The sequence below is a fragment of the Paroedura picta genome, chromosome 2 (assembly GCF_049243985.1).
Source record: "Paroedura picta isolate Pp20150507F chromosome 2, Ppicta_v3.0, whole genome shotgun sequence".
Taxonomy (NCBI): domain Eukaryota; kingdom Metazoa; phylum Chordata; class Lepidosauria; order Squamata; family Gekkonidae; genus Paroedura; species Paroedura picta.
The window spans coordinates 168343576-168366551 of NC_135370.1; the positions used below are offsets into that span (position 1 = coordinate 168343576).

At 48.0% G+C, this 22976-nt stretch overlaps 1 protein-coding gene across 4 annotated transcripts in view; it reads right to left on the bottom strand.

The window, feature by feature from the left end:
* The window catches only part of CDC42BPB (CDC42 binding protein kinase beta), a 151987-nt gene that overhangs the window by 11182 nt on the left and 117829 nt on the right, over nt 1–22976 (bottom strand). For all 4 annotated transcript variants that reach the window (XM_077323750.1, XM_077323749.1, XM_077323748.1 and 1 more), the window contains 6 exons: nt 20291–20427; nt 14483–14622; nt 13468–13549; nt 11426–11642; nt 9791–9853; nt 327–923 (listed from right to left, as the gene is read on the bottom strand). In XM_077323750.1, the coding sequence (XP_077179865.1) occupies nt 327–923; nt 9791–9853; nt 11426–11642; nt 13468–13549; nt 14483–14622; nt 20291–20427 (1236 nt within the window). The remainder of the gene's footprint in view (nt 1–326; nt 924–9790; nt 9854–11425; nt 11643–13467; nt 13550–14482; nt 14623–20290; nt 20428–22976) is intronic.

Below are 22976 nucleotides of genomic sequence, written 5' to 3' on the forward strand. Positions count from 1 at the left end.
TCCAGATGTTCATGGACTACAATTCCCATGAGCCCCTGCCAGCAAACGCTGGCAGGGGCTCATGGGAATTGTAGTCCATGAACATCTGGAGGGCCATAGGTTAACTACCCCTGTGTTAGATGACTATCTAGCCTCTGTTTAGAAACCTCCAAAGGAGAACCCACCAACTCCAGAGGAAGCCTGTTCCACTGAGGAACTGCTCTGTCAGGAAGGGGCTCATGGGAATTGTAGTCGAAAATAAGCCCTCTAACTGTTCAGAGTGACACACACACAGTTATTGGCTGATTATGCTCATACAAGTCAGTGACAGAAAAACATATACATACTACAGGCGGTAGGCGTTGCAGGCCACATGAGCTCCTGCATGCGTGACCTCCGACCTTGCGCGTCGACATACACTCCCAAGTGGCTGAAGCAAAGCAGGTACTCCTCGTTGCTGAGCTCCACGGCACAAAGGGCGTCGAGGGACTGTTGCGAGAGGAATGCAAGCGAAGGGTCACTGGGGTTGACCAGGTTTACAGACTGTCCTTCCCCCTGGACGCTCAGCAGAGAGAAGCCGGACTGGTAGCCCACACAGAGCCTGTCCTTGAACAGCGCCATCCACTGTACGTTGCCCGGGGCCTGGATTTCGCCACACTTTTTGTGGAAAGGTTTAGTCCTGTGGATCTCATAGCAGAGAACCTGCCGCTTGGCCGCCACAAACAAACTCGTGGACGAGCTCTTCTTCAGTGTCCCTGTCGTGATGAACTGGCAGCCTTTTGTCTCCGGGAGCTTAACGTCGAAGCTGCCCTCGGATCCGTCCAGGGAGGACCACGGGTACAGGTGGACGTGGTGGTTCCGGCCGCAGATAAGGATGATTATTTTCTCTTTTGGAGCCAGCTCGATCTGGTAAACTTTCTTGCAGTCGGCTGCGCGGACGATCACTTTGAGAAAGACAGTCAAGGGAGTAAGGGAAAGAAGGAATGAAGTCATGTCAAGCATCAGCAGTGAACTTAGGACACAGGCACATGCCCACAAGCCTAAGAACAGAGGTAGCCTTGCTTGAAGAACAAGACATTACGAAAATCAAGCCCACAAACACCTTAGAAACAAAAAAGCTTTTCAGGGTACAAGCTCTTGAGAGTCAAAACTCTCTTCATCAGATACAAAGTGAGCTTTTGCTCTTGAAAGTTTATAGCCTAAATATCTTGTTGGCCTCTAAGGTGCTTCTGGACTTGAATCGAGCTCTTCTGCTGCAGTCCAGCATGATTACCGTCCTGAAATGATGTTGCTAGGATATATCTGTTTCAGCCCTCTTCACCAACACAGCACCCACTACTGCGTGCAGAGAAGTGGACTTCCATTTTACAGAGCTTCAAAAACAAACAAACAAACAAACCAAAACATCAGACTCCCTGGGCTCTTCCGGTAAGTTTTAAATTCACAAGGCAAGCAAGCGCATGCACAGTCTTTTCAACCGTTTAGGTAGAACTAATCAATGTTCCACCAAAAAAAAAAGAGAGAGATCCATAGATTTGCTTAAGAAGACAAAGATTTCCACAGCCCTTCATAAAGACAGAGCAACAGCCAGCGACCCCGGCATCTACTTTCTACCTTTGAAATAGAACAAATGCGCACTTAAGGGCCCCAGCATTTATACACAAGAGCTTCCATTCCCCTCGTATCAGGGGGAAAGCAAATGCAGTTTGCGTCACATCTCGAAGGTCAACGCATCTTGCAACCGTCTCTTGCTAACAACCCCCTCCTTTTAATGAAATAGACTAATGAAAATGCCTCTCTCTTGCTTCTTGGAAAGCGCTTTCATAATTGATGAAGAAAAGACACGGGAAGCAAGACCTTGGAATGAAGGGAGGCGGGGAATGAAAAATTAAAGAGAATATTCAATAATCCTTTAAGCGAGTTGGAAAGGTCCGAAGGCAGGACGCAAATGGGCTAAGTGAACAAAGAGGAAGCAGGGAGGATGTAAATGGGTTCCCAGGAAAAGAAGAGTTCCGTCTTAATGCTGTGCTTTATTGAAAACGAAATCTCACAAGATGGGAGGCACTCTTAACATTAACCGGACGTCACGTGAATAATAATCGGCTGCTTTTTTGTACCCCGCTTTTCCCTACCCGAAGGAGTCTCAAAGTAGCTTATAGTCGCCAACCCTTCCTCTTCCTGCAACACACACCCTTGTGAGGTGGGTGGGGCTGAGAGCTCTAACAGAACTGCTATGTGAGGGCAGTTCTGAGAGAACTGTGACTGGCTCAAGGTCACACCGGTTGGCTGCATGTGAAGGAGTGGGGAAGCAAGCTAGGTTCTTAAGAGTACAGGCTGCCGCTCTATGCAGGCTTCCATTGAACTACAACTGCATTACTTACCCTCTAAGCCAGGGGTAGTCAAACTGCGGCCCTCCAAATGTCCATGGACTACAATTCCCAGGAGTCCCTGCCAGCGAATGTTGGCAGGGCTCCTGGGAATTGTAGTCCATGGACATCTGGAGGGCCGCAGTTTGACTAACCCTGCTCGAAGCTAAAAAAATGGGGGAGTTCTTTCTTGTTTCTCTTTCTGTCTCAATTTCTCCTTGTTTCTCTAGCCCAGGCTTTCTCAACCAGGGTTTTGTGAATCCTTGGGGTTTCTTGACAGCTCTGGAGGGGTTTCTCAAATGGGTGGGAGTTGATTAATTTTTAATATATTTTAGAAACTGGTTAAACATACATGGGCTGATATGAGCATATATGGTCATGTTGACCCCCCCCCCCCGCTCAATGGCCAATGCTGGGCCTGGAGGGGGTGGGAAGGGGAGGGTCCCCGGGTGGGCCTGTCCACAAGCTATGCTCCCCAACCATATTCTGCATAACTGTGCCACTTCTGGGGTTTCTCAAAGTCTGAAGAATGCTTCAGGGGTCTCTTAATGATAAAAGGTTAAGAAAGGCTATTCTAATCCCTGATCACATCATAGAAACATACCCATATAGAATGTCAATGCTATGGTAGGGGAAGTCCTCCAAGACAAAACAATTTTTTTGGTGTAGTGACATCTAGCAGTTTAGCTACCTGACAGTCTATCTCTACATGCACTTGAATCCTGGCCTCAGTTTGAACACCTCACTTGGCACTTAGACGCAAAAGTAGTCTACAAAACCAACAAAAACACCAACAAAAACAGGCACACAGCAGCTACGGTACTACTCCCCGTAAAAGGTAGGGGAACAATTTAGTGAAGCCTGCAGCTCCACAAGTTTGGGCTGATCCTGCGTTGAGCAGGGGGTTGGACTAGATGGCCTTCATGGCCCCCTTCCAACTCTATGATTCTGTGATTCTAACTGGCACTGCATACATCTGTTTTGTATTTGCGGTTTTAATCAGCTTACAAACGTAAACTGGGACAGGGTTTATACTCTGTTCTTTCTTAGCTTCCCAGCAGAAAACACTGCACTGAGAATCACGCAATTAGTTCGTTCAGGGATGCACGTGCATGGCCATGTCCTTCGAACCAGCCCTGCAGGTGTCAGTGGGGCTCTTCACAGGAGAAGATTTGTCGAAAATGGCCACAGGATATACAAAAATAGAAGATAGCCCGGGGGAAGGGGAGGGGGAACGGGAGCTCGAGTCTATTTTCGGTCCACAAACCCGCTCTTCGTCTGAGATGCTTGGCTTTCTGAAACCTTGTTGACAAGCCATCAAGACGCCTCACTCCCAGGGCAATAAATAAGAGAACACGGGAAGAGAAATAATTCGGTCTGGAACCACCCTTGCCTTCTAGACAGACAAATGAGAGAGAGAGAGGGAAGAAGAAGCATCTCTGTAACCCAGAGAAATGTTACTCGGCTCCAATTATTCACTGGACGGAGAAAGCCATGTTGAGCAAAAGCATTTGCTGGCAGGGGCTCATGGGAATTGTAGTCCATGGACATCTGGAGGGCCGCAGTTTGATTACCCCTGGCCTAGCCAGTCAGCTGTCTCCTCTTTGTTTTCACTGCCGACATCTAAGGTGCTTTCAAAAGCCGTGCCTGCTTCACTGTTCTGGCCACCGATGAAGGGGAAATGTGAACCGAGCAAAGAGGCGTGTAAACTAGTAAACCAGTAAAGCCCACAGTTCTGTATGCTGGTCCCAGCTTGGTGAAGTGATTAAGAGGGCGGCTTCTAATCTGGCAAGCTGGGTTCGCCACAGAACTGATAGAGCTGTTCTGACAGAGCAGTAATCTCAGGGTTCTCTCAGCCTCACCTCCCTCACAGGGTGTCTGTGGTGGGGAGAGGAAAGGGAAGGCGATTGTAACCAATTTGAGAGTCCTTTGGGTAGAGAAAAGCGGCATAGAAGACCCAACTCTTCTTCACCTTCAGTAATATCAGGGCTCTCTCAGCCTCCCATCCTTCACAGGGTGTCTGTTGTGGGGAGAGGAAAGGGAAGGCAAATGTAAGCCACTTTAAGAGTCCTTTGGGTGGAGAAAAGCGGCATATAAGAACCAACTCTTCTTCTTCAGGAAAGTCAGCATGGTGTACTGGTTAAGAGTGGTGGCCTTTAATCTCCAGAACCGGATTTGATTCCCCACACCCCTTCATGTAGCCAGCTGGGTGACCTTGGGCTAGTTTCAGTTTTCCTAGAGCTGTTCTCGCAGAGCAGTTTTCTCAGAGCTTTCTTAGCCCCACCTACCTCACAGGTTGTCTACTGTGGGGAGCAGAAGGGAGAGGTGCTTGGAAGCCGCTTTGAGACTCCTTCAGGAAGTGAAAAGTGGGGTAGAAGAAGAAGAGTTGGTTCTTATATGCCGCTTTTCTTTACCAGAAGGAGTAGAGAAAAAAAGCAGCTCTTCTCTAGTAAAAACCTGTGTACAGCCTTGTGTAAGAGGGACAGACTGACTTGCTGGGGTGCAAGCACATAGCTTGTGTCCGGCATGCCAGGCTGCAAGACACACACCGTCCTTCATTAAATCTTTATCTCCACCAGTTCGCCTTCACACACCACTTGTACCCTGGTTATTATCTGCTTTATTGAATTTAAGCAACAACCCAAAAAACAAAATTCACTTGCACAGTTTAGTCAGGTTTCTTGTTTCACCGTCAAGAGCGCCGTGCTCGGCAAACATTCCGGGCGACAAAGGTTCCAGCTGCTACGACTGCAGCATGTTAAATGTGGAATCTTCTCGCGCTCGGCTGTTTGAGCATTCGAGGGAGCACGGACATACGCAGAGGAGAGCTTGTAGACAACGGTACCGTATCGAATTGTGCAAACGGTGAGGTCATCAACCGCACTGGTATGGCGATGTCTGTCTTGAGTGATTAGTCCCACAGTGATTAGCGCATCTGAGCTTGTGGCAATTGGGGAATAAACCAAAGTGAACTTCCAATCGGACTGGAGAAATCTGCCCTTATCAGAGGCCGCTGGAACACCAAAGAGAGGGACCTCGTAATGCTCTGCCATGTGTAAAAACAGCAGAGTTATGCCCTAAGGCAGAGGTAGTCAAACTGCGGCCCTCCAGATGTCCATGGACTACAATTACCAACCTGTGGTCCTCCAAGATGTCCATGGACTACAATTCCCATGAGCCCCTGCCAGCAAATGCTGGCAGGGGCTCATGGGAATCGTAGTCCATGGACTTCTGGAGGGCCGCAGTTTGACTACCCCTGCCCTAAGGGCTAGATCCAGGCCAAATGCTCAACTAACAGACCGCATTTACATGAGCGCAGCAGAACTCTCTCCTGAGAATGATACACAGAGAAGGAATCAAAAATGCTCGTCCGTGGAAGAGAAGGGGGAAAAGGAACATGGCCACTTTGCTGGCTGATCGCCTGGCAGAAGGACTCAAGGTTGGGAGCTCAGCGGTCAAATGCTGACCAACGTCAGCTACAGCCCATTAATTTCACACTGAGAATAAGACCTGCACTGTAAGCAAAATGGAAATAAGGCAGAGATGGGAACCGCATCGGGAAAACAGAGGAAACGTGGAAGAAATGGTGTAAACATAATTCACGCCCAAAAGAAATGCACTGTAAACTTAGACTCATAGAATCCTAGAGTGGGAAGGGGCCATCCAGGCCATCTCATCCACCCCCTGCTCAACGCAGGATCAGCCTCAAGCATCCAGGATAAATCTCTGTCCAGCTGCTGCTTGAAGACCGCCAGTAAGGGAGAGCTCACCACCTCCTCAGGCAGTCGATCACACTACTCAACTACTCTGACTGTGAAAACATTTTTCTTCATATCTAGTCGATACCGTTCTCCACGGAGTTTAAACTCATTCCTGTGGGTTTTATCATTTGCTGCCAACAGGAGCCTTTCCCTGCCCTCCTCTGAGTGACAACCTTTCAAATACTTAAAGATGGCTATCATGTCCCCTCTCAACCTCCTCTTCTCCAGGCTGAACATTCCCAAGTCTCTCTGCCTTTCCTCATTCCGCCATCATTCCAACTTCAGAATACTGGCAGCAGGAAGCAACCTGCTAGCCCTCCAAATCAAGGGGGGGGGCCTTTCCGTGGAACATAACGTGGGACGAGACGGACCACGAGATCCAGAAAGATGGTTCTTTGAAAGCTTAGTGTACTGGAGTGAGGGGATGGAGGGAAAGACAATGATGTCTTGACATTTATTACTATACTCATTTATCTTCATACTTCATTCTTCTGGAAGGCACTCAAAGTCAGTTTCTTTTTTGGGGAGGGGTTTTTTTTGCTGTCAAGCCAGGTGACTCATGGCCACCCCAACAGGCTTTTCAAAGCAAGAGATGAACATAGGTGGTCTGCCTTTGCATCTGCATATCAACCCTGGGCTTCCTTGGCAGTCTCCCATCCAGATACCGACCAGGGCTGACCCTGAAGGGCAAGCGAGAAAGGCTAATGCCATTTTAATAAGAGCAAAATCGTTGCCCTTATAGAATCATAGATTGTCAGAGCAAACAAGTATCAGCACAGCAAGTTATTTCTGGCCAACACGCACAAGCATATTTAAAGAGCAGGATGTTGTAGAACTGGGACAAAAAGTCCCTGACCAAGCAAGAGACCTGGTGACAAGGATAAAGTCGTTTCATGCGAAGGGTCTATTCAAAGAGCCTGAAACGAGCCTAATGACCAAAAAAGCGATTACCATATGTCTACTTGATGAAGAAAGGGCTGGGTATAAAGGTAAAAATAAACAAAAAAATATCACTTAAGAAGCATAAATGATGAAGTCATAGAAGACACCTGTGCATGCCCTTGCTTGCTTGCTTGAATGTATGAAACGTTCATGGCAACATGGGGAGGGTGGACTTTTGGGTTCTCTGTCACTTGGAGTCCCCTTTATGGGAATAAAGTTCTGTCTGCTTCTAGAATCTCCTTGTTGCGTCCCTCATTGGGAATTGGCACCTTTGGCAAGAGACCCATTTGGGCAATAGCCCTGCTTAGCTTCTGAGATCTGCCCTGACTGATATGGAAAGAGGGATAATAAATACAATGTTGTTGTTGTTGTTGTTGTTGTTGTTGTTGACTTAGAATGGTACACTTCTGTTCAGGACTACACCATAAATCATATTTTCGCCGTTTCCATATCCTACAAAACGCATGACCATAAGAACAAACCTGCTGGAATGAGACCACTGGTTCATCTAGTCCAGCCTTTCCCAAATTTTTTACTGCTGAGAACCCCCTGGAACATTCTTCAGGCTTTGACAAACCCCAGAAGTGGAGCGGTCATGCAGAAAAGGGCTGGGAAGCAGAGCCCATTCAGGCCCCTCCCCTTCGCACCCTCTCTAGGCCCATCATTGGCCATTTTGAGGGGTGGGGGTGGGAGGGCACAATGACATGATCATATTTGGTCATATCATCTGATAAACATTTAACACATTTTAAAAATATATTAAAAATTAATTAACGCCCACCCATTCAGGAAACCCTTTTAGGGCCATCAAGATGTGCCAGGGTTTTACGAAACCCTGGTTGAGAAAGCCTGATCTAGACCAGGGGTAGTCAACCTGTGGTCCTCCAGATGTCCATGGACTACAATTCCCATGAGCCCCTGCCAGCAAATGCTGGCAGGATCTCATGGGAATTGTAGTCCATGGACATCTGGAGGACCACAGGTTGACTACCCCTGATCTAGACCATCATCCAATTTCCCACAGTTGCTCTGGTGGTCCATGCCTTCTCTTGAAGTTGCTTTCTAACACTTCAGATTTGAGGTTCAAAAACTTGAAACTTAAATTTGGCTTAGGAGCAAACCAGAATAAACGAAGCCTACAGAACGTTCTGTGGCTAGCATCCGATGAAACACGTGCCACTGTATTCTGGGCTAGCAGAAGACTTGGGGGTGATTTCAAGGGCCACAAACTACAGTAGCCATCAAGGTGCCAGGAACCGTGGACAAGCCAGCATGCTTGCCAGTTAGCTTTGGCTGATTTGTGAGTAAAACTAAAAGTGATGGTGGCCATGGGGTTGACCCCATGTCACCATTTTAGAAGCAAAAACAGAAATTAAAGACTTGACATGGTCCCAGTCCTCATCAGGCCTGTAATGTGGTGGTGACAAGTGATCTTGCTTTGTTCCTTTGCACCTTTAAAAATGTGTTTGTGCGCGTGTGTGGTGTGTGAGCGAATAGGCTGCCTAAGGAGGTGGTGCGCTCCCCCTCACTGGCAGTCTTCAAGCAAAGGCTGGATACACACTTTTTTTGGATGCTTTAGGATAGGGGTAGTCAACCTGTGGTCCTCCAGATGTTCATGAACTACAATTCCCATGAATGGCAGGGGCTCATGGGAACTGTAGTCCATGGACATCTGGAGGACCACAGGTTGACTACCCCTGCTTTAGCATGCTTTGGGCTGATCCTGCGTTGAGGAGGGGGTTGGACAAGATGGCCTGTATGGCCCCTTCCAACTCTATGATTCTGTGATTCTGTATGAGTGGGTAGAACTAGAGTGCCCATTGCCATCATGCAATTTTTAAATGGTGCTTTCCCCCTCTAAAATAGCATTGGGGGCCATTAGTTGGGCTGCTGGCATTGCTTCGTTTAGCTTGGCCCTGCATGTACCACAATGCTCAGGAACAGACATTGCGCCTGTATAGGCAGGAAAAGCCCAGGTTCACCTTGGTTTGTCTCCTTGCTCACCCAGGTATTCCAACTAGCGAAAGCTTCCAGTGTTCCGCAGGGCCTGTAAAACGGAGCCCTTCCGCCAGGTCTACGGTTGAGGCTGGGGTAGGGAGGAAGTTCACCCCCCCCCTAGTGTGAGGCAGTGGTTAGTCCATTGTTATTGTGGGCCCTCTTCCCACCCCTCCAGAGGTTGGTTGGGGGGTTGGGAGTTTTTGAGGAACTACTGCCAGCTTTGTTATGATTTTGTTGTCCGGTTTTATTGGACATTCTGTAACCTGCCATGAGTCTGTCTTGGGAGTGGCGGGAAACACATTAAATAATAATAATAGCAGTAGTAGTAGTAGTAGTAGTAGTAGTAGTAGTAGTTCCGGAGTTTTTATCTGATTGGCTTTGGAGTGGGAGTTCCATCACCCACAAGGCCACGTGACTAGGCGAGACAGGAGTGAAAAGTGTCCATCACTTTATCAATAACAGGCTTACTAAGTAAATCATAGAATCAATAGTTGGAAGGGACCTCATGGGTCATCTAGTCCAACCCCCTGCACTAGGCAGGAACTCGAAATTATCTGCTTACCCACAGTGACCCCAATTTCATGCTCAAGTGATCCCTCCACCAAAAAAATCTCCAGAATCCAGCCCTTCCCTGGAGGAAATTCAACTACCATTCCAGATCTCTGGAACACTGCATGACATATTATAACGCAAGGGACTTGGCACTAACCATACAAGGGCTGAATTAGCAAGAGTGTCACTTACCATCACGGGTCACCTCTATGACATAGAGGCCTTCTTCGGAACCGATTGCTATTCTATCCCGATCTAAGGGTGAGTGAAAATATTGGGGGCGGGGTGGGGGGCGGGAGGGAGGGAGGAGAGAAAAAACACGGTCATCTCGAGTATCCTCCTGCAAATAAAAATATATCCCTGATTTTCTAATCGGGGGCTTCTATGCTTGTCACCGAAGACCTCCGCCTGATTAGGGAAGTGAGCTTGGGAGAGCCTGTTCCGTCGATGCGGAAATGACTGCGGCAGCTCTGCATCTATTCCTGGGCGCGATTTAATTTGCTGGTTTGCACAGCTTTTAAAGCAGCCCGGGCCCTGACGGCTTGAGAACATGCTGCCTTTCCGTATCAGCATCCCCGGACACTGCACAATCATGCCGGGAGGCATCACCTTCCCTTCTCTCTTACTGTAGCGGGGATAAGGGGCTAGTCTATCTTGCCTGCAGCAGCAGCTGCCCTCCCTGCCGAGGGAAGTCCATCGGGCTAATGTCTCCCCTTATCTTCCTGAAACAACTTAAGACGTTTCTGGTCCAGCCTCCATTGGGATGGGGAGCGGGATTGCTCTCTCTAGCAAACTGCACTAACTGCTACGTGCATTACCGTGCTTAATTGGGCTTAGTGCAGCATATTGTACTGGTTACCGTGTTGCACTGGCTACTTCTGATTGCTCTCAAGTGTTAAGCAGGCTGTTTTGACAGCCGCTCCTAAAGGGCTGTGGCCTCAAAATGGGTTGAAAACAGGAAAGTAAGTCATTTCCGAAAATGAGCACTGCTGCAGCAGGCCTGCATGGGGTGGGTGGGAACATCCATGCTGCTGGTGGTCAAGTGCCGTCCAGTCATACGCTGACTTATGGTGAGCAGGTAGGGTTAACCAGGCAAGAGTCGTTCAGAGGTGGTTTTGCCACTGCCTGCCTCTGTGCGGGGACCCTGGCATTACGTGTTGGCCTCCCGTCCAAATGCTAACCTGGAGTGACCCGATTTAGCTTCTGAAGTCTGACATGATGGGGCTAGACTGGGCCCTCCTGGTCAGGATCTGTCTGTCTATCTCTATCCCTATGTAAAGGTAAAGGTATCCCCTGTGCAAGCACCAGGTCATGTCTGACCCTTGGGGTGATGCCCTCTAGCGTTTTCATGGCAGACTCAATACGGGGTGGTTTGCCAGTGCCTTCCCCAGTCATTACCGTTTAGCCCCCAGCAGCAAGCTGGGAACTCATTTTACCGACCTCGGGAGGATGGAAGGCTGAGTCAACCTTGAGCCGGCTGCTGGGGGTTGAACTCCCAGCCTCATGGTCAGAGCTTCAGACAGCATGTCGGCTGCCTTACCACCCTGCGCCACAATCTGCATCTATAGTCCCAATTCTGCTTTAAGGCTTTGCTGCATGTAGGGGGTTAAGCATCAAGCAATGGGCACGGAAACAAACAAAATTTATTCAAGCGCTGCAGGTGCCTCCTGCCGGCAGAGTTAATCATAATTAGCTTTTCAAAATCAATTAGGGAATGTCACACCGCCACGCTTCTCAAGGCGGCGATGCCGGTGAGGAATGTGTTTAAGGACGCCGTGGCGGGGCGGACGCGCGAGCCCCGTCGGTGGCTCATTACGGCCGACGTACCTATAATAGCAGCAGCCAGGCTGGCTTTAATGAGAGGCAGGGTGCTGTCGTAGGCTTCTTGTGGAATGTGGACAACTTGGTTCCTCAGCTTGTTTTTGTGCAGGATAGACTGCAGCCCCTCCAGGATTCCCACCCACTTTCGCTTCTCGTTCTCATTTTCCGTGAGGATCAGCAGAGAGCAGGTCTTTGAAGGCGAGCCTAAGAGAGAAGCCGTCACCTTGACAGCCGGAGGAGGCAAAGCGATAACAGCCTGAGTGAGATTTGTTCTTTCCGCGGCGCAGGGGCAGCACTGGCGTCGGCTGCGGCAGCCAGCAAAGATGTTACAAATCGACCCCTTGGAAAAAGAAGATGGCTTTCCAGATGCGAGACCCAGATTCCGCTGGAAACGTCCCTTTCAAAGGATCGGTTTATCGGGATGCACATTTATTCCGACACAAGTGTTATTTCCCCGCTCGGTTTTTAACGCTGCAGAGGGTTTTTGCGCTTGAGTATTTCCAAATGCCGACATTAAGTACTTGCATTGCATTGCTTTCGGTGGGGTGTGCTTTCTGATGCTGGCAGGGGCTCGTGGGAATTGTAGTCCATGGACATCTGGAGGGCCGTAGTTTGACTGCCCCTGGCTAAAGCTTATGGAAGCACATTTCAATAAATTACGCCCCAAACGCTTTGGCTATAGGGTCACATTGGCCTGAACACCCAGCAGGAAGAAAAATGCATACCCTGTTTTTCTCTATTCTAAGGAATCTCAACGCAGCTTGCAATAGCCTTTCCCTTCCTCCCCCCACAATATTATTGTTGTTGTTAGATTAATTACCGGCCACTCCCAGACAAGCTGGCTCGTGGCAGGTTACATTAGAAATAATAAAACAATCCCAAATGAAAACAATCCCCCATGGGCACCTTGTGAAGTAGGTGTGGGGCTGAGAGAGTTCCAATAGAACTGGGACAGGCCCAAGGTCACCCAGCAGGCTTCATGCAGAAGAGAAAGGGGGGAGGGGGGTATCAAACCCGGTTCTCCAGATCTGAGTCTGCCATTGTTAATCACCACGCCAAGCTGGCTCTCCTAACCTCTTGCAAGTACTTCTGCACCTTTTGCAGAGGCATGCAACCCTCTCCCCAAACTCTAATGATGGGCTTTCCACAGGGGAGGGAACAAGTTTCCAAAAATGAACCTTCTCCTTTCGACTCTATACTATTTAATTTTTAATCTTTAGCGCATGGTAGGATGACACACAAGAAGACGACGAAGAGCTGGTTCTTGTATGCCGCTTTTCTCTCCAGGAGTCTCAAAGTGGCTTACAATCGCCCTTCCCTTTCCTCTCCCCACAACAGACACCCTGTGAGGTGGGTGAGGCTGAGAGAGCCCAGACATTACTGCTCTGTTGGAACAGCTTTATCAGGGCTGTGGCAAGCCCAAGGTCACCCAGCTGGCTGCATGTGGGGGAGGAGCGGGAAATCAAACCCGGCTTGCCAGATCAGAAGCCCACACTCCCAACCACTACACCAAGCATGACCAAGCAACTGTGTGGCACTTCAGCAATCTACGTGGTTTCTATGGCTACTTAGCTTTCATAAAACATGACCTAGCCAAATTCATCAGCGCTGCCTGCTACTATACTTCCGGAGTCATTAGCCAAGACAGCAGGGGGTGGTGTGGTGGAAACCCAAGCAATTACTTCTTCCCCTGGAGAAAATTTTGAATCCTGTATACATGGTATGTATGGCAGGGCTGTGCAATCATTCTGTAAATGTATTTCAGTGCGGTCCCTTCGACTGAAGCTTTTGTTAGCATGCCCTGAGGGACGATGCCATCGGTTTCCGTAAGAGAATATTAGGAACTATTAATAGATAGTAAAGCAGCATGCTGTAAAACACCCTGCTGAGCATTTCAAGCGCCTTCTATTCAACTTTATAATGCTCCTCTTTGCCAATTCAAAAACCATTCAGCAAAACAGGCCTAAAACACACGCACACGAGACAGCAACAAAAATCTGAGCAACACCATTGTACACGGAAACATGTACTAGATCAGATAGCCATACCCTGAATATGCAAGGGATATCTTTGCGGGTGGCGTGTATAACGTCGGATGCTAGGACAGAGCTCACGCAGAAATCTTCGTCTCTGGGAAGAAACCAAATGACCAGAGTCACTGAATGGAACAAGGCGGCCCCCGACCCTTTCCGTAGCAAAGCAGTGATGGTTGACCAGATTAAATTCTAAGTTCATCAGATCAGAGAGAGAATGGGGACAGATAAGCCCACTAGTGGGAGAATGTGGGTCCTATTTCAGGACAAAGTGGGTACCGATAAGCCCTATCTTGGGAGCACATGGGTAGAGATAAGCGCTACGTTGCATTACATCATATAATTTCTTTCAAAGGAGGAAAGCAAGCAGGTGGAGAAAATTCCAGCGAGGTGGCCATGTTAGACTACTTCAGCAAAACAAAAGATCGGTGGCATTCTAGAGGTTAACAACGTTCCTCCCACAACTTTCCCACAACTGGGAAAGTGTCTGCCATTAATCACCAACATTACGTTTTTATTGCCCCCAATGTTTTTGTGAATGACAACTGAACCCATAGGGCTGCTTGGCTTTTCTAGCAAAGAATTATCACGCTGCGTATTTGGACTTATGATGCTGTTTACTAATTGGCTACTAATTTACTTTCTCCTTATACGTGTACTCTGATGATCCCTGTTCCATTGTCTGAGGAAATGTGCCTGCACACAAGAGCCCATGCCTTAAATAAATCTTTGTTGGTCTTCAAGGTGCCAATGGGCTCAAATTTTGACGTTTCTTCCAGCACAAGCTTTTGTGGGAGGAAGAGCAGGTAAACAGTGCACGGGAATCCAAGGGGCTGCTCTTCTTTGATATCTGTACAGAAACATGGCTCAAATTTTTCCCGAGGCGCTCTATTAAAGCAGCACGGCTACTTGAGCATTCAAACTGCAAATTAACTGGCTGGGCCTTTTTTGGGGATGTGCTTCCAAAGGGACCCGGTGTAAATTTGCCATGCAGACAGCTGACTAATGTAACTGCGGAGCCAGCACAGACCTGAGATCCAACACCTGACTTGCAACAACTCCAGGCTGGGTGGACTTTCCTTCAGGCACATCGTAAAGGAAGAGTTTACAGTCACAGACGACCGCATAGGCCCGCTGCCATCCCTTCTTAACCCCCGTCGGCTTGGGCACCTGTAAATACATGCATAGAGTTATACATACGTATACACACACATCCAAGTACTTGGACTGCATCACTAGCAGCTCTGCAGCCAAAAAGCAGAAGCAGCGATTTTCAATGATATGATCAAGAAAATAAATGCTACTTTTTCTGTGATATGAGATGGAACTTCTCAGGCATAAAAGCATATGCAAATATACTTAGTGAGCGGGTTATATGTAGAACATGCTTCCCAAGGAAGTAACAAATTTTAATATGACTTTTGGTCCAGGCCAGGGTTGCACGTGACATCTATTTACACATTCGGTGAATCTCAGCATGAGAACTCTATGTGAAGGATAGGTCTATCAGCGGGTACTAGCCAAGGTGACTAAAGGGAACCTCCATTTTCAGAGGCAGTAAACCTCAGAATCCCAGTGCCAGTAGGCAACATAAGGGGAAGGCCTCGGTCTTTATGCCCTGATGCTGGCCCTCCATAGTCACTGGCTGGCCACTATGTGAGACAGGATGCTGGACTAGATGGACCGTGGGTCTGATCCAGCAAGGGGTCTTATACGATTACTGTGCTTGAAAACTGACTCCATGCAAAAGCACACTATTCTGAGCCCCTTTGACTTCAGTGGCCTTAAGAAATATATAACGAGGCTTGCACACAGCTGCATTGGTCTGAAGCAGCAGAACAAAGTCTTGAGTCCGGTGGCACCTTAAAGCCAATGGTTTTATTCAAGACATACGTTTTCATGTGCATGCATGCTTCTTCAGATCTGCATAAGTGTGCATGTTCACGAAAGCTCATACCCTGAATCAAACTTTAAAGGTTGCACTGGACTCAAATTTTGTTCTAAAATTGCACTGTGAGTGACCAAAAAATCCGGTGAATACAGATATTAGACAAAAATGAAAGGCACGCAGATGTTTTGTATTCATTCCGGAATCAGGCTGACTCTTGAACTCAGAAGCAGAAAACTGCCAAACAGGTGTTTGGCTAAAAATATTTCCCTTTTTCTTCCACTGCACTCCCTCTGTCCCATTTTGCAGTCTGAAATATTTCAGCTGCCAGCTTTGGGTACTCTGTACCAAACCACCTGCCGTGCTCACCAGAACAGGGATTAGCGCTTAAGGGGATTACCATGAATTGTAAACAAAGCCTTGGAGCCTTGTCACAGCTGAGGAAGACAGATCAAGAGGAGAAGGTTTTAGGCACAGTTCCTGGAGAGGCCCCCTTTGGCTTGCTCCTTCTAACCTATCTGATATAACCAAGTCTCACACTGTTGAGGGAAATCTGATTTTTTGTTTTTGGTTCGGTAATATGCCACGAAAATCAAAGAGTCATCTCCCCACTGCATTAAACAGGATACAAGAGGACAGAAAGGAAGGTGTTTTGGCTTCTATCTATTCTTAGTTCAGCATCTTTAAAAAAAAGAAAAATTGTTTACCCCCCCCCCCCCCCAGCTCAGCTCTTTAACTTGGTATTCAGGTACCTCTTTATGTGATATCGAAACACAGGGAAGGTATTTTTTCGCTTATTGATATATTTTCCTTACTTGCCAAATCCGAAAGAGATAAAGCAGGTGACGGTTCTTTCGTTCGTACAGAAAACCACTTTTTAAATAACAAAACACACCATTGTTTGGCTCTCTCAGATGTTCCCAGCCCCAGAGAAGCACGCCTGGCCTCGACCAGCGCCAGGGCCTTTTCAGTCCTGGCCTCAACCTGGTGGAATGAGCTCCCGGGAGAGCTGTGGGCCCTGCAGGATTTACCAGCTTTCCGCAGGGCCTGCAAGACGGAGCTCTTCCGCCAGGTCTATGGTTGAGGCCAGGTTAGTGCAGGGAGAGCAATTGGGGTCCCCCTGTTGCCAGCAACAGACACCATTTGATTGGTCTCTCCCCTCTCCTGCCTCTAGTAGATGTATAGGAAGGGGGGGGGGTTTGAGGGTTCCGCCATCTTTACTTGCTGTTGATTTTTGCTGTTATAGTCCTTTTAATGGGGTTTTAATGTTTTTAGTCGGGCATATGTAAACCGCCACGAGCCTTTGGGAGTGGCAGTCAATAAATTGAAGAAAGAAAGAAATAATCAATAAACCTCATTGTTGTTGTTTTTATTGCCATCAAGTCACAGCTGATTTATGGTGACCCCTAGTGGGGGTTTCAAGGCAAGAGACATTCAGAGGTGGTTTAGCCCGGCTTCCCTCTGTGTCACAAGCCTGGTGTTCCTGGGAGGTCTCCCATCCAAATACCAACCAGGACTAACCCTGCTTAGCTTTCCAGATCTGATGAGATCAGGCTAGCTGGGCTACCCAGCTCAGGGCTAAACCTCATTATCATAACCCATTATTATTAACTTCACTTATCACCTGCTTTTCTCACTGAGACTTTCTCTGTACCCACTGTGTCAGTAATTTTTGCAGGATGCAGTAACGTGTCAAAAGTTGTTGTCCTTAGGTTATACCTCTACACCAGGGGTAGTCAACCTGTGGTCCTCCAGATGTCCATGGACTACAACTCCCATGAGCCCCTGCCAGCAAATGCTCCTCAGCATTTGCTGGCAGGGGCTCATGGGAGTTGCAGTCCATGGACATCTGGAGGACCACAGGTTGACTACCCCTGCTCTACACTGATTATATTCAGCAGCTCTGGACACCTGTCTCATTGCTTGTCCGACCGCACTGCTGTTAGCCATTCAGGACTAGTCAGCAATGCTTGATGCTAGCCTGCTACATGGGTAAGACCATCATCTTAGGCGGAGTCACATCCTACCAAATTTACTGACTCCAATGATAAGTTACTCTTCACTTTAAATGATGGTGCCATTTACATTTTAAACGCTTTTTTAAAAAGTACCCCAGCTCTATGGTACTGGTGTTTTAGCATCAATGGAGCTGGCTGCCCAACACTTTATTTACTAAAAGATTTATGCAGGGCAGGCTTTCTCAACCAGGGTTTCATGAAACCCTGGGATGTCTTGACTCCCCTGGAAAGGTTTCCCGAATTGGTGAGAGTTAGTTAATTTTGTATATATATATATTTAAATGTGTCAATCATTTAGCAAGTGATATGACCATATATGGTCATGTCAACCTCCCCCCCCCCCCCCCGCCAAAAAGGTCAATGACTGGAGAGGGTAGGAGGGGGAGGGACCCCAGGTAAATGTATACACAGCTGTGCTTCCCAACCATATTCTGCACGATCGTGCTGCTTCTGAGGTTTTCCAAAGCCTGAAGAATGTTTCAGGAGTTTCTCAGTGATAAAGAAGTTGAGAAAGTCTTCTGTAGAGTTACCATATGTCCTCTTTTTTGGGGTACCTGTCCTCTTTAGGGCTCTTTTTAAAAAATGGAAGAAAACCTCCTCTTTTTGTGTTGGGAGGTTAGAATATCCCTAGTCAGCAGCAATTATCACAGCTTAAGTAGTAGGGGGGTTTAAAATGAGATTCGTCACAGTGATCTTGTTCGATGTACTCAGTCTAAAAATACGCCCTCTTTTTTGCTTTTCGAAATATGGCAACCCTAGATTTAAGCCATTCCTTCCATAAAAGAACTCGGGGATTAGCAGCTGTGTGGGATGAGGGCTCAGACAGCTCAAGCTTGAACTTTGGTCATTCTGCAGATGGTGCAAAAGAGAAAGGGTCAGGAAGGCATTTTGATAAAGGGATCCGAAAGGAGGTATGGTGGAAAAGTCGAGGAGGGTGCCTTTATCAGAGCACAAGATTACAGCCTATTGCAGCATTTATTGTGGGGACCAATGTGCATTACTGCCCTCTTCTGTATCTCTGTAATCATTTGCTTGCATCGTTCAGGGGTAGTCAACCTGTGGTCCTCCAAATGTTCAGCTTTGGTTTGCTGGCAAGGGGCTCATGGGAATTGTAGTCCATGAACATCTGGAGGGCCACAGGTTGACTACCCCTGGTTCATGACACTTAGTGGCTTGGGAACCACCTGTGGGTCTCTTCAGCTCCATTCCTCAACACAGCAAATACCCCAATTTTCAAGGAAGTGGGAAGGACGACAGCTCACTGAGCCTTGGTTGGCGGTTTCACCTTAGTGCAGAGAGAGCTTCTAACAACCCCATGTAGGGTTCAACTTGAAGGGTACCTTTAACAAAAGGGAGCACTTACCATTTCACACCCTTCCAACTGAGATCAGGTCCCCGCATCTAAGGAAAGAGCTCCAGACTGCTAGCTGGACAGGGGTGGGGGGAGGAATTTTTTGGGGGAGGGGCTAAATCCAACTAATTGCCATCTTTAATGTGTTTTAATGGGCGGGGGATTTCTAAGGGTTCTGTGTTTTTCCCATTTTATTGTAAACCGCCGCGAGTCTTTGAGAGCGGGGGTATATAAATCAAAGGATAAACAAACAAACAAATAAATAAGAGTTCTGGAGACCTGGAAAGCTTACACACAGCTGCACTTGTGCCATCAATCTGACCTGCAAGCTCTTGCCCTCGCTGCAGCTACTCAAAAGCTAGCTAAAGGTTTCAGCACAGGGAGGGACAAGCAAGCTTAGTTGTCACACATTTAATATCATACTTGTATTTTACTGATCTTGTGTTTGGTGGGCTGGTGCGCAGGGCAACTTAGCACTCATGTGGCTCTTAAGAGTCGATGGTCATTGTGAATGCGGTTGTCTGCCAGCCAGTGGTTGATGGTGTGCCACACCTTGGACAGTTTTCTGTCTGTGGTCTTTTTTAATGCTGTAATCCTAGCCATGTTTCATTGTTTACTGCAGGGGTAGTCAACCTGTGGTCCTCCAGATATCCATGAACTACAATTCCCATGAGCCCCTGCCAGCATTAAGCCCTGAATTCCTTGCCACAGGGCACGATTTGGAGCGGTATAAAACCTTCGTTATAGCATTGGATGGTTGCAGCTCTGAAGGATTAAACTTTAGACACAGGATTTTCACCGTTCCACTGAACACTGTCCCATTTGCTGGCAGGGGTTCATGGGAATTGTAGTCCATGGACATCTGGACGACCACAGGTTGACTACCTCTGCCTTATGTTTTCTTTTGTGTGTGTGTGTGTATGTGTGTGTGGGGGGGGAGGTAATCTGCCTCAAGCCTCACTAAGGCCGGTGACCAATAAAGTGAATAAATAATGGGCATGTAGCGCAATTAAGATGTACATTTCAGAGACCCACAGAAGCCAAACCGGCTATGGCATGCATGCCTGCAGTAGACACTGCTGTGCTACCAGTACCCTGTTTGCTCGATGAAAACTAATGTCGTCCTCCTTGCTGAGTGATGTTTTGTGAACGGAGGCTTAAAAACAGAGCCCTTAAGAAGAGTCCATTCTGAATATTTATTAATTTCCAATATTTATAACGTGTCCTTGTAAAAAAAAAAGAAAGAAAGGAAAAAGCACTCAGGGCAGTGAATAACCGGGGTTAATAATTCAAATAATAAACCGCATCATACCTACAGAACGATTTGAGACGCAAAGCCAAGCCCAGCGAGGCAGGCTCTGCGGCTGTTACATTTTCCTTATTTGCACACACAGATTTTTTCCGTGTCATAACTGGGGACGGCATTGAACTGGGTGGTTAAAGAACGAACGGCTCGCCACCATCAAAACTGATCAAAAGTAGATCCATCAAAAGTAGATCCAGTAGATCCAGGGGTTTGGCAAATCATGCCGTCCTCGTAAGAAGTCGCACAGATTTCTGCTGGGGGCGTTAGTGACTTACTTTGACATAGCCTTTGTACGCTGTCCCTATTCCTCTCTGAACGTCGACTCCAAGGGGTCTCTTGGCTTGCTCCGGAGGGACAGGGCAGACCTGGGGCACACTGTCCTTACAGGAAACATGGCAGGCGAATGAGCACACTGAATAAGAAAAGGGGAATTTGTCAAAGCTGTCTGCCGTTACAAAAACCAAGCCGACAGATCACGGAGGAACTGAGACCTGTACATGAGCAGAGAAATCACTCAAGCGCGCTTTGCTTTCCATGTCCCCGGTTTATAAAATTGCACAGCCGGCAACGCTGGAAAAAACCCACGAGGCATCTCATGGCTCCTGAAATTACACCACCCAAATTGCTCATGGGATGTTTGTTGTTTCTTCTTCTCCAGCCAGAGTCCTGTGTCACAGTCCCTGGGGACAATGGAACCATTCACCGACTCTAACCTGGAGAACTAGGTTTGATTCCCCACTCCTCCACAAGCAGCTAGCTGGGTTACCTTGGGCCACTCAGCCCCACCTATCGCACAAGGTGCCTGTTGTGGGTACAGGAATGGCAATGGTAAGCTGCTTGGAGACTTCTTGAGGTAGAGAAAAGCAGGGTATAAAGGCCTACTCTTATTCTTATGAAGCTGCCTTCTGCCATGTCAGACCCTTGGCCTACCAAGGTCAGTCTGACTCTCAAAGATCATAGAATCATGGAATCATAGAGTTGGAAGGGGCCATACAGGCCATCTAGTCCAACCCCCTGCTCAACACAGGATCAGCTCTAAGCATCCTAAAGCATCCTAAAGATGCTTCAGTGAAGAGGTTCTTTGCAGCATCTGCCAACTGGAGATGTTGACAACTGAACCAGGAAGCTTCTCCATGCAAGGCAGTGAGCTACAACCTGTGCTCACTCCTGGAGCTGAAGTGTGACTGAGGGACAAGCCTTCACGCTCTCTCTACTTGCTGTTCCAAGCAGGGGAGAAGGTTGGGAACTTACTGAGCTCAGAATGGGCCACGGATATTGGTCAAGGTGGATAATTTGTGGGCTCCTGTTTAAAAAGTAGATCTCACCATTCCCAATGAATGCCATCAGAAGTATATTAACCTTTTAATATGGCCCAGACTTTTGCAACCGCTTGGCACATTTTTTTTTCTGGATTAAAACTGGAAGCACGCCTAACTTTTATAGGGTTTTTTGGCAGATTCAGGAACAAAGGCCAGGCACCCTCCTCACAGAGACCCATTTTAAGCTCCTAGGCATCTTCCTTCTTTCGACACCATTGGTGGGGCTTCTGAGGCTCCTACTGTGTGACTGTCAGACATCGAATCTCTCTCCGACCGGCCACAAGCAGGCTGCAGGTGTGAGCGTAATGTTTGCACTGGGTTCTCTGCTTCAACAGGCAAACAGCAGTGGATACATTTAACACAGTGGCTTAGTCTTTCACTCGGGCAGCGTCGGGGAATCCCTGGGATAAGTAAAACAAGGCTTCCTTTACCTGTAGGCACAAACGGGAATGCATGATTGCAGGATACCCACAGAGAAGAGCTTCCGAGCTTTTCTGAAGACGTTCCTAGGCTCCGGAGTGCTTCCCCTTCCCTATAACAGACCCCTTTCCAACCCAAGGGATCACATGACGGAAGTGGGGCAAGCACTCCTTCCCTCAGTTCTCTTTGGTGCCATGAACAGTTTACAGTTGTCCCAGCCTTTCCCCCTAATCTGTAGAGTGGGGGTAGTCAACCTGTGATCCTCCAGATGTCCATGGTCTACAATTCCCATGAGCCCCTGCCAGCAAACGCTGGCGTTTGCTGGAAGGGGCTCGTGGGAATTGTAGTCCATTGACTTCTAGAGGACCACAGGTTGACTACCCATGCTGTAGAGCAGGGGTAGTCAACCTGTGGTCCTCCAAAGGTTCATGACTACAATTCCCATGAGCCCCTGCTAGTGTTTGCTGGCAGGGGCTCATGGGAATTGTAGTCCATGAACCTCTGGAGGACCACAGGTTGACTACCCCTGCTGTAGAGGTTTTCTAGCTTCTTTGCCGATCCTGGTGCAAGGCTGGTTTAGCCCAGATGGCTAAAGTTAAGCCCTGAATTCCTTGCCACGGGGCACGATTCGGGGCGGTATAAAACCTTCGCTATAGCGTTGGATGGTTGCAGCTCTGAAGGATTAAACTTTAGACCCAGGATTTTCACCGTTCCACTGAACTGCTCTGAGTAAATCTTAAGGACCTCTGTTGGAGAGGTAGCTGACAAGTCAGTGACCATAGTGTCAGGAGATCGCACTGAAGTGCTCTCTGAACCTGCTTCTGAAATTTGGTAAAGGGTATCCTCTGAGTCAGAACTGTGATTGGGGGAACCCCCGTCAGAATGGGATTTGTCCTGGTGGCCCCACCTGGATCTGGTGGAAGATGGGTTGCCATGGGTATGCAGCCTGTGGAAGTGCCCATTGTGCCCACTGCGGAAGCATCCTGAAGGGAAACAGGCCACGTGGATTTTGCTGAGATGGCTACTGATTTGGTGGCTGTAGATCTGGTTGACCTTGTCCTGTGGTGCTGGTGAGCCCATGAGAGGCATCTTGAAGAAGAGTTGCTTTTGTAGCCCGCTTTTCACTACCCGGTGGAGTCTGAAAGTGACTTACAATCGCCTACCCCAGGGGTCGTCAACCTGTGGTCCTCCAGATATCCATGGACTACAATTCTCATTAGCC